General features: G+C 38.9%; 1 protein-coding gene and 1 non-coding gene across 2 annotated transcripts; one reads left to right on the plus strand and one right to left on the minus strand.

Annotated features, from left to right (window-relative positions):
* The first annotated feature begins 4,987 nt into the window (after window positions 1-4,987).
* Window positions 4,988-6,753, plus strand: LOC147928996 (uncharacterized). The gene is made up of 2 exons (XM_087486358.1): window positions 4,988-5,048; window positions 6,374-6,753. The coding sequence occupies exons 1-2, from the start codon at window positions 4,988-4,990 to the stop codon at window positions 6,751-6,753; spliced, it is 441 nt and encodes a 146-aa protein (XP_087342484.1).
* Window positions 6,754-11,291: 4,538 nt separating this feature from the next.
* LOC147928997 (small nucleolar RNA R71) lies at window positions 11,292-11,398 on the minus strand. Its single transcript, XR_015581114.1, has one exon. It is a non-coding gene; the product is annotated as a small nucleolar RNA R71 (small nucleolar RNA).
* Between the last annotated feature and the right edge of the window lie 1,065 nt (window positions 11,399-12,463).

Here is a 12,463-nt window from a genome sequence, read left to right on the forward strand (position 1 = left end):
AGTGTATATAAGCTTTAGATAGGAGTATGATAAATGTTTTTTTAGAAGATGAAAATGAATGTTTGATGGGAGTTGTATCTAAAAGTTCTGACATTTTCTTATTGGAATGGTAAAAATTTATAGAATCAAATCTTACTTCTTTGGAAGTATGTCCTTTTATGTTTTATTTTTATTGGACTTGAAGACTTCCATGCATTGGTTTAAATTTTAAATATTTACTCAAAGAACTTCCTAAGTTTTTTTTCCAAAGTTTTTATTACAACAAAATTATATAAATAACTGCAGTTTGTCACGATTCATTGTTATTATATAAATTCTAATAGTTTGTATTGAATTAAATACAAATAATATAAAAAAAACATAAAAATGCCATAAAATAATTGTAAACAATTCATATAAATATTAACATGACATAAATAGAAATAACAAAAAGCCTAAAAAAAATAGTCAAAATCAGTGAGTGAAAGACTACTCATTTGATAGGTATCTGCTTTACTGCAGCTACTTGAAATTCCAGACTTCATCATTTTATCCACTGAGTGTTATAGTTCTTATAATATTAATCTTACTTCAACACTATAAACTATAGAAGATTAGTAAAAATATATGTTCTATATACAATAATTAATCTAAATAGGTCTTTTGCCATAGACGATGATATATGTTATTTGTATAATAATAACATCAATTTGTATGTACTAATTTTTAAATTACAATAAATTTAAAAACAGCAAATAATAGTTACAGATAAGGACAAATCAGAAACTGAAAAGAAATGAATTGATAGTGTTTGGTACGTAAGTGAACAATTACACTATATTTAAATAAGTAATTATGGATATTTGATTTAATTACGCCATAAAAATATCATTCATTTAAGTAAATTTAACAACATAGTACCACTCCACGTTGTTCAAAAAAAAAGTACCACTCCAAATAATAAGCGACATTGTTTCACAACGACAAAAGTTCATTCAAGTTCTAGAATTTAAAAAGATAGATGCATAAAACAAAACATAGAAAATGATATTCGTCCTTGATCTCCTTATAGCATATCTTCCTCAGATGTTTTTTTCATGTGCCATGACATATGTTAAATAACGGCGGGCAGCGAATTCAGAGCTGGAGATAAAACTCAAAGTAAGATGTTTGTATTAAGTGTCAAAGTTTATTTTGAAAATAAACAATCTTACTTTGCTTTGTGATTTTCCAAACCCTCAATATTCCATTTTATTAATAGTCTTGAAGAGCCATTACAATTGACAATGCATAGTGCACCTCCAAAACAAAAAGATATATACAATACTCTATAAATCAATCTTATTACAAAATGTAAGGAAATAGAACATACCTTCACTAACACCAAGTTTCCAGAATCTTAAAATTATGACTAAATCAATCTTATTTTCAATGATCCATATTCTATAAATCAATCTTATTAAAAAATGTAAGAAAAAAGAACATACTTTCACTAACACCAAGTTTCCAGAATATTAACACACAAAACACTAGATCGGTTTTATATGTGTAATATGACATCCGTTGAGTCTCCAATAATGCATGAAATATGAAGCATAATCCCTCTTAGCAAAACACTTGAGAGTTTGATTCCTATGTTTATAGTAAATCAATGTAATTTATTATTTAGATTTAAATATATCCTAAGCTATAAACACTTGAGACCAAGGCAAAAATATTAGAAATATATTACCTGCCATTCAAGAGAGTGAAGACTACTTCATCATACTCGTCCGCTATCTCATTTTTGGCACTTGCACTTTCAAAGATTCTTCTTTGTATCACATCAATTATACATCCAAAGAGATCTAAAACGCAATCGACGTTAAAATAAATATTAGAAGGTACTACAACCATTGCAACAAATTGATAAGTTATTATACATACCAAAAGATGAGCCATCAATCGATCTTCCGTTTTTAATGTCGTCAAAGTCTTTGAAACGGAAAAAATGATTGGGACTCAAATGAACATTTTCGTATCCTCCGAAGTTCTGATCTGGTAAGGATGTGTAGTGTTTCGAACCTTGAGTGTTGGTTTGATGACATTAAAATTGGATATTGAATATCATTCTCCATCATTGATATACTTTGGAATTTCTTTCATTAGTGGTGTGTGGATAATAGTTGCTTCAATGGTGTTACCCTTGCATGTATAAAAAAAATTGAATCAGAAACTTTATTAAATCAGTACATGCATGAGTTTTCCGTTTACACACTCGGTATACAAAATAAACCCACTCTTTGTGAATTTTTACCTTTTGATCGACCAACAACATCACCCTTTTCGTGAAGAAATCACAGGTAAACCAAGTGCTCAAGACCTTCGCGTGTATCCTCCAATCTGTCCTTCCCGGATGCAAAGCAGAAATTGGTGTCGTTGCCATGGGAATATCTTCTGTAAATTTTTTGATCTTAAAGTTTTTTCAGAAGGGTTTTTTGGGGGATGGGAAACTGAAAGGTGTTATTAGTATCTTTATAAAGATATGAAGAGACCTTTCACTTCGTTTTATCAAAAGTTGCGACTGGTAGATTTTTCAATAGTTTTAAGTAGTTTTCATGACTGATAATATTTGATTTTTGGTAAGTAAATTTTAAAAGACTGATTTTGTGAAGATATGATTATGATCGCAATCAAATCATATATATTTGTTTATCAAAGAAGGGAATATATAGAGAATTAAACAATAAATTTAAGGCGGGTAAAACAATTAAGTTTCATAGTTAATTGCATTGCAAATAATATATTGCGGGTAGCCAGATCAGCCAATAAGATTTGTTTTCTACAAAATTAGTAATTGGCAATTTTAGCAGGTGTTTTCCAAAATTTTTGTAAAAATAGAAATCATGATAGATAAATTAAAAAGTTTAAAATTAAAAACATAGATAAACAACAAAGTGGAAGAAATATAAAAAAAAAAACAAAAAAACAAACTGGTAGGAGTATTATAGAAAATCTTAAAACATATTAAGAGATCATTCTTCTAGTAATCCTCTAGCCAAACACGCTTCCTTGTAAGAGTCATAGACCACACCATTAAACATCCTCAAATCTTCATCACATCTTGCTCCTTTCAGAAAACGAAAAAGAAGTTGCAAATAAACATGACCATCAAACTTACTTGGAATATAAAATGTCCTAGTATTCGATACTGCCCTAATACTTCTGATCCAACATTTTTCTTCCGAATTCCAAGTAAAGAACTGAGGTATATTGTAACGACCTGATTCCTCGGTACCGGCAGCTTCGAGAGGTACCGAGAATCAATGGTCGATAACGGTATGGTACCGAGTGCCAATAATGGTAGATGGCGGTACGGTATCAAGTGCCGATAGCGGTACATGAGATGGCATGTACGCGGTACATGAGATGGTATGTACGCGGTACATGAGAGGGTACGTACGCGGTACATGGAATGGTATATACGCGGTACATGAGAGGGTACGTACGCGGTACATGGAAGTGTCGATAGTGGTACAAACCTCGGAACGAGAACAGGATGAATCATGGTCCGTAAAGGATAATGGCCGTGATTCGATACCCGATAGATCCAGAAGGAAATGGGGAGTTCACGACTACCGAAGTAGTGAACAAACGTTTGAACTGAAGAAAGGAATCCCAAGTTTACAGTGATCAGATCATTCAGGCTTGCAAGTTCCTGGATGAAAGGGAAATGTTCGGTACTTAGTCTAAGTGACAGTTCGAGTGGAAATGGGAGTGAAAGTCCTAGTGATAGTGATAGTGGCAGTGATAGTCCTAGTGAGAGTGATAGTGAAGTAGGACTATCCAGAAATGGTCGCATTGGTGAACGATGGATCGGGCCAATGATCGAGGATGGATCGATTAGACTATGGGCCGATGGGTAGCCTAGGGACTCGGTAAAATCTTGCGGAGATTTAAGCCGACTCACGGGAAGGAAACTCGAGAGAAATGGAAACTCGCAGAAAAGGCAAGGTTTATCGGATAAGGATAGCGGCGAAAAATAAGGGAAGTTAGGGGCAATAGTGTAACATCCGTGAACCAAAATTGGGGATTTTGGGGATGGGTGTCGATCGACACCAGACTAGTGTCGATCGACACCAGACTAGTGTCGATCGACACCAGTTTTTCTGTTTCGACCAGATTGTTTAATTCGTCGGTTTGGGTCGGAAATTCTATAAATGGAAAGTTTTCCATAAATAGAAGGTTTCTATAAATGGAAAGTTACAATAAATAGAAAGTTTCTAAAAATGGAAAGTTTCTAAAAATGGAGAGTTCTATGCATAGTTAGGACTTGTCTATTTTTGGAAAGGGGATGTGAAATGCGTGGAGAGGCGGGATTGTGTAAAGGTTGACCTGAGGAGTGGTCACAGTTGAAATGATCAGTTCTCAAGGATTTTTGTTTTGATTGGTGGTGTCACGGTGTTAAGAGAATATGAGGGTTCTAAAAATAGGAAGTTTTATGGATATTTAAAGCTTACCTATTTATTGAAAGTGCGTCTTGCAAAGCATTTGATGCGGTGAATCAGAATATGCGAACGTATGGTACTTGTTTGTTTTATTACGCTTATATTGATGATTTGTTGTGGATAATTGCCAAGCGGAAAAGCTATTTTTGGAAAGGGTGTGTGTGAACACCAAAATGTTTTGGATGTTTGTAGTGAGGCCTGGGAGTGGCCATGGCGGTGGTGTTATTCTCGGAAAGAGTATGGTGTTGGTAGGACATTGAGATGTTCTACGCTGATCACGGGGGGTGGTCTCGGTTGGTGAAATGCTTATAGACGTTATGACCGTTGCTATAGGGATGGGGGGTCCTGAACAACTCATGAGGAGATGGGGGTTCTCCTGAGGGGACGAGGGGTTCCTTAGATACCGATAGCTCGAGGGACTGCGGTCCTGAGGGTGGCAGAGGAGATGGGGGTTCTCCTGAGGAGATGGGGGTTCTCCTGGTATCGAGATCTCGAGGGTGACGACCCGAGGGTGAGACGGTATGGCTCGAAGATGGGGGTCTGAGAGTGTGCTCGAAGACGGGGGGTCTGAGAGTGTGATCGGTATGACTTGAAGGTTGCGACCTAAGAGCAGATGAGTTGGTGGCAAAAGTGTCAAGGACGTGGGGATAAGCATTGTAACTGGAAGTGGATTAAGGAGATTGATGGGGGTTCAATCTCAGATTTTTCTATTGTGACCGGATGTGGATTTGGGAGATTGATGGGGGTTCAATCTCAGGTTTCCGGTTGAGATCAGATGCGGATCTCGGGATTGATGGAGGTTCAATCTTGGGGTTTGTGTGTGTTGACCGGGAGGGTCAGATGTAGGCTGGTCGGGGGGGGGGATCGGAGCGTTGATGATTGGGAGAGTATGGTTTGGATTGACCGCTGGGGTCAGGACTTTGTTGACCGGTGGAGTCAGGATAGTTTGGACCAGTGGTGTTCTGGATGCAGCAGACCATATGGTTGGATGGTGCGAACCGTTGCGACGGGGGTTTGATGAGATTTTGCAGATGAGTGGCGGTGTGTTCAGATTCGAGGACGAATCTTTTGTTAGAGGGGGAGAATTGTAACATCCGTGAACCAAAATTGGGGATTTTGGGGATGGGTGTCGATCGACACTAGACTAGTGTTGATCGACACCAGTTTTTCTGGTTCGACCAGATTATTTAATTCGTCGGTTTGGGTCGGTTTAATTAAGTAGTATGGGATGCTTAATTATATTTTGTAATTTACTAGTATTAAAAAAAAACGGGTCAGGGTGTTTCAACATGGAGCGCGATGGGCGATAGGTTCAGGATGTGACGTCTCTGTTTGGCGAGATCCGTGGATTCCAGACAGTCAACCGAGACCTGCAAACAGCCGAGGAAGGTATTTGCATCCAAATCTAATGGTCAATCATTTGATTAATCCGATTACGAAGGAGTGGCATTTTTCGATTCTGGAAAAGTACATGGATCCGGTGGATATCCAGATCATACTATCGATGGAAATCAGTAAATCTTTTAAACCGTATAAATTGATTTGGCATTATTCAAGATCAGGGAGGTATTCGGTCAAATCGGGATATCGGTTGGCACATGATTTAATTAAGGAGGTTGAGTACGGACCGACATGCACGGCTCTTAAGTCTCAGGCTTGGAAACTTGAGGTTCCCCCTAAGATTCAGCATTTTTTTTGGCAAATCGCTTCTGGTTCCCTCCATGTGTTGGATCGTCTGGCTCAACGGGGAGTTTGATGTGATACTCTTTGTCAAAGATGTGGTTTGGAGGCGGACACTATCAATCATGCACTTTTTGAGTGTTCCCGATCGCGTCGGATTTGGGATTTGTCCCCGTTGGATTCCCGTAGTGATGGATTTCCCCATAGTTCAATTTTTACGAATTTAGGTGTCCTGTTTTGGAGGGCACCGATTGCTTCGGATTCAAGGTTGAGTTTACCGTGGCTTGTTTGGTCAATTTGGAAAGACAGGAATAAAAAAGTTTTTCAAGGTTGTGAGGCAGAGCCAATAGAGATTATAAATCAGGCGGCTTCTAAAAAGTTGTTATGGGAAGAGGCCAAATCTTTCATTGCGGTTACTCTTGATCCTTTATATTTTGAGTCTCGGGATCCTGTTCCGCGGTGTCAGGTTGATGGATCTTGGAAGGCTTCAGATCCTTTGGAAGGTTTAGGTTGGTGGTTTTGCAGTAGTGAGGATTCAACGTTACTGTTAGGAGCACGGAGTCAGCGACGCGGTCCTTCACCCTTACATTCGGAGCTGCAGGCGTAAATTTGGGCGATGAAATCTATATTGGAGTCTGGTGTTGACTGTCAGATTTTCGAGTCAGATTGTGCTGAATTAGTGGCGATGGTGCAATGTCTTGATGATTGGCCAGCCTTCTCCAATTTACTGGATGAATTCAGTTTGCTTCGTTCATCCTTTCCTTCCTTCAATCTCTCGAGGATTCCGCGTACGACCAATGTTCGGGCAGATTGTCTTGTCCGCTCTTCAAGATCTTTACTTTCTACAATTTCTTTTGTAAACTTTTATCCTCCGGTTTGGGCTACCAACCTTGGAGTTATTTTCTAATCTAAGTCGGGGGATTTGATGTATTGTGTTTTTGGTGTCTTTTGTCCTTCATTTAATATTCGTTTTGAGTCATTTGTCGCATCTTTGTCCGTCTTTTGTGTTTTTTTGGTCTTTTCTTGAGTTCTGATTAGGTGTGGAGACAATGTGCTAGATTTGGAATATTTTGGTTGGCTTCGAGCTTAACTGGAATAAAGAAGCAGGAAGTGACTTTTGTACATCTCCAAGTTGAACAGAATCATGATGTCTGGACTAGTCTGGAGAAGTCTAGTGAAGTCTGTAGACAAGTCTGAGAGGTCTGGTGAAGTCTGGACAAATTTTGAGAAGTCTGGTGAAGTCTATAGACAAGTCTGGAGAAGTCTAGTGAAGTTTGTAGACAAGTCTGGAGAGGTCTGGTGAAGTCTGTAGACAAGTTTGGTGAAGTCTGTAGACAAGTTTGGTGAAGTCTGGTGAAATTTATGCACAAGCCTACTGAAGTCTGGACAAGTGTGGTAAAGTCTGTTTTGACTACAATCCAGACACATATTTCCTTTTTCTATTCTCATTTTTAATTTTATATCTTTTATTTTAATAAGGGTATAAATACCCCCAAAACCTAATGAGCAACAGATGCTATGATATAGGCTATTTTTCTGAGTTTTTTTTCTGCACCCTGAAACTTTTTGTAAGCTACTCTTTTGGGATTCTAGAGGTTCATCCCCATTGACAATTTGGAGAAGATTTCTAAACCCTTATTATTTTTGCAATTTAATCATGTTTTCTTCATCTATGATTTTTGATTTCTCTTTTGCTATGTGTGAGTAGTTCTCCAATTGGTTTTTAGGGTTCTAAGTAGGGGATCAAATGATTTAATGGTTTAATTTTTGCTTGAGAATTCTATTTTCTTTGTGGTTCTTTGATTCATATGCTCTTAATGCTAGAATAGGACTGATCACCTTGTTCTAGACTCGAGGTCTTTCTATGAATCACAAGTGTTCGATAGAATGCCTGAACCAATATGAATTGAGCAATATTTCTCTAACCTGCGAAAGTTGATGTTAGGGGATATTGTGAACTTAGTGAACTTGTTTGATAATGCAAATTTGATTAGGAGATTACAAAAGAAAGTTTAGTAATTGAGTAGTCAACTTTAGTGATTAATACCTTGAAAGAGGGTTAGTCAAATCTTGTGTTCATGTTCTAGAACGGTTCTTAACTATTGAATTCCTTGTTTCATTTCCCCATTGGTCATTGATCTCTGAAATACCCTATAGCCCAATGTTTTAATCCTATAAGTTAAATCGTTTTATTTATTGCATTTTTATTTACAATTTCTGAAACCAAGCTAACAAACTTTCGTTCGCTTAAGCTATTTACAAGTCTCGCAAATCTTTAGTGTACCATTGGTCATTGTGGATTGGACCCCGCATATATTGCCTTGCGGTTAAGTGTATCGGGTAAATACTCGAGCAATCAAGTTGGCGCTGTCGCCGGGGACCAATTGCGTTACCTAGAGATTTAGGATTAGTTTATAGTCTAGAGCATTTTATTACAGTTGTTAACTAAAATTTTTCTTTCTTTTTGGTGTTTTCAGGTGTATGACCTGCAGTGCAGGCTCTTCACACCTAGAACAATATCACGAAGACTTGGGAAAGTTTGAGAGAGAGAATAGGAGAAATAAAAGACTTGCTGAAATGGTTGACGGTTTCGCTGGTCAAAATGCTGGTAATATGGATGATGAACATCATGAAGATGAACATCATAGAGATTTTGAGGATGCTCCTCCTGCTGGGAACGTTAATCCTCCTGCTGGTGGAGAGGCTGCCCGAGCAGCTGAGGAGAAGTGAAGCAAACATGAGGGGAAAGCAATGCTGAGGAGAAGTGAAGCAAACATGAGGGGAAAGCAAGAGAGTTAAGGCTGAAGAACCAAGGTCTGGAGTCCCACTCGACCAGACACTCGACCGTGTGCAGAGAGGGACTCGACCGAGTGGAAGATGCACGAGAGAAGCCAACTCGACCGAGCACCGGGTCGAGTTGGCCGAGCCGCCTAGCTATTTTGTCTTTTAGCATTTTTAGGGCTTCCATTACGTTTTCTATTTAAGGACCTTGTACCCAGCAGCCACCAGGAGTCCAGCTTTTTAGAGAGTCAAAAACATAGTTTTTACCCTTTTGGGAATTATTTCTTTTGCACTTTTATATTTTTAGATCTTGTACCTTCTTTTGAAGGAGAAAACATAAGATTCTTGGATTTTGTTGGTTCCATAACTTTCAAGATATTAAGAATTCGTGTTTGATTCCTTCTTCAATATTGTAGATCTTTACTTTATCTTACATTTGATGCAAGTTTCAGTATTTTCTGGGTTTATGACTTTGATGTTCATCATGTGTTCTTGTGAGTAGTAGCTTAGGATCTTGAGGATGGGTTAGGTTGAGTTGTGTTTGAGGTTGGTCTGATTTGGTCAAGCTTGATTGTAGTAGAATCTCTTCTAGGCTAGATGTTCTTAATGATGATCCTATATCTGAGAGGATAGGGTTTGATTTAAAGCATCTTAGCATCACACCAATGTTTAAGAAGCATAGATAAGGCTAGATCTAGAACTTACCATTAGGCTTGCTAAGGGATTAGAGGTCTTGTTTGGTATTTGACATATTGCTTAATGCCTGCTTGTGCAGATTCTTTACTTTGTGAGAACAAGTCTAGAGATGCATAGGTTTGATTGTTTCTTGCCATGAGAGTGGATTAAACTTGTCTTAGAAATATATGTCTAGAGATTAGCTCAAGTGGTTGAGATTTGTTGACCAAGTTAGATGACCTCAATCATTAGTCCATCCCATGGATCCCTCCTCAAGGCCTTCCTTGTTTATTGATTTCTAAGTCTTAATCATGCTGTTTGATTGTTGTTTGATTCACTCTTGTGTTGCTCTGTTTTTCTTGTATTGCTCTGTTTCACGGATTTGTCTAGCTCGACCCTGCAGTCGATCTACACTCGATCAAGTGCTTTCTCGAGTTCATCCCCAGAACTTTTGTTTATGCTTTGTAGTTGTCCTGTCTTATCTCCTGTTTCATTCTAGTTGCATTTCTGTTGCATTTACTTAGTGTCCTGTTCATTACTTGTCTTGCATTAGTTCATTAGCATAGCTTCTATTTCTGTTCTAGTTTCATAATTGCCATAATCATTCTGTTTCATTTACATTTAGCATCTAGTTCTAGTAGCTTTACTTTCTGCATTTTACATTTCATCAATAGGATTGTTAGTGACAATCATCCTTTGCATTTGGCTTGACTTAGACATATATGCACATCCTGATTGCTTGCAAAACACTCAGATTAGATTGACACCTCTTATACTACAACTGCATAAGGGGAATTGAAACACCCTTCCATCCATTCATTTCATATCTCACCATACATACATTCATCATTCCACCACCATAAACATAGATTGTGTTTCAATTTGGCGCCGTTGCCCATTTGAGTGTGTTTTTATGACATTTAGGATCATCATTAGTCTAAGATTAAATTCGTTTATCCACTTGTGAAGTTGCTGAACTCGAATCTTCTTTTGCTTGGCTGTCTTGAGTTTCAGATACCAGCTCGACCAACAACTCGACCGAGTAGTGCTCGAGCACTTGATCGAGTCAGAAGCCGTATCTAAATAGACATCCATTCCTAGCCGACTCGACCACCCACTCGAGCCTGCGCTCCACCGTGTACCTGTTCGAGTCTGTACTCGTGTTTGTTGATGCACACAAGGTCAAAGGGGAAAGACAATCTTCAAAGGCCTATTGACAACATCCACAGGCTACAAAAGGGTTTGAGACATAAGCAAAGAATAGTAGTTCCAGAACAACAAGAGGATCAAGTCATCATGGAGCAACAAGATCCAGTTCCAAGACCAAGGAACATTGGTGCTGGAGATGCTCCCAACACACACAACCAGAGAGCTGGTATTGTGCCTCCCACAGTAGCAAACAACAACTTTTAGATCAAGAGTGGATTGATCTCCATGATTCAAGCCAACAAGTTCCATGGGTTGCCAATGGAAGATCCCCTAGACCACCTTAATGAATTTGATAGAATATGTGGTCTCACAAAGATCAATGGTGTGAGTGAAAATGGTTTCAAGCTAAGGTTGTTCCCTTTCTCACTTGGAGACAAGGCTCATCTATGGGAAAAGACTCTTCCTACTGGAGCAATCACCACATGGGATGCTCGCAAGAAGGCTTTCTTAGCCAAGTTCTTCTCAAATACTAGAACAGCTAGATTGAGGAATGAAATTTATGGGTTTGCTCAAAGGAACAATGAGAGCTTTTGTGAAGCTTGGGAGAGGTTTAAAGGGTTCCAGACTCAGTGTCCTCACCATGGCTTCAGCAATGAGTCCCTACTAAGTACTTTGTATAGAGGAGTGCTTCCCAAGATAAAAATGCTTCTTGACACAGCCTCTAATGGCAACTTCCTCAACAAGAATGTGGAAGAAGGATGGGAATTAGTTGAGAACCTTGCTCAGTCTGATGGGAATTACAATGAGGACTATGACAGAACCATAAGGTCCACATCTACTGACCAAGAGGACAAGTACAAGAAGGATTTGAAGATGGTCAATGAGAAGCTTGACAAGATCCTCCTTAGCCAACAAAAGTCTATTCACTTCATTGGTGAAGAAGAGGTTCAAGTTCAAGAGGGGGAGAGGGAATTTGCTGAGCTCTGTTATATGCAAAACCAGGGTGGATTCAAAGGCTACAACCAAGGAGGGTTCAAGAACAACAACCTTTCCTATAGGAGCACCAATGTAGCTAATCCACAAGACCAAGTCTATCCACCTCAACAGCCTCAACAACAAAACAATTATGTCCCCAAACAACAACATCAAGTGTTCCAGCCTCAGTTGTGTCCCCCCCCAGGGTTTCAGACTAACCAAGGCCAAGAACAAGACTTAAGAGCCATGATGTAACAGTTGTTGATTGGGCAAACACAAGGAAAGATTGAGGAAGCCAAACAGTTTGCTGAGTTGAATCAAAGGCTCACATCCCAGTACAATGATCTGAACATGAAGTTTGAAGGTCTCAACTCAAGAGTGAAGTTTATGGAGAGCAACATTACCTCTACTTCAGCTCCTAAGCCCAACCAACTCCCTGGAAAAGCTATTCAAAATCCAAAGGAGTTCACTGCCAAAGCCATTCATATCTTTGATGAAGAAGTCACTGAGGACAGTGATGTTCAAGATGGGGAGGATTGGTCATTTCTTGAGGTTCAGAGAGAAGTTTGTGCAAAGCAGACTGGATCCGGTATTGCACTCGACCAGGTGCTCGAGCCAGCACTCGACCGGGTGCCTGATCGAGTGGTCGATCGAGCTGAAGGATCAGGAGCTTTTAAACCTGCTAAGTACATTCCTCCTGCTTACAAACCACCTCTACCATTCCCAGGACGTTTCAA

This window comes from Camelina sativa, chromosome 14, assembly GCF_030686135.1.
Source record: "Camelina sativa cultivar CO46 ecotype springtype chromosome 14, ASM3068613v1".
NCBI classification, from domain to species: Eukaryota; Viridiplantae; Streptophyta; class Magnoliopsida; order Brassicales; family Brassicaceae; genus Camelina; species Camelina sativa.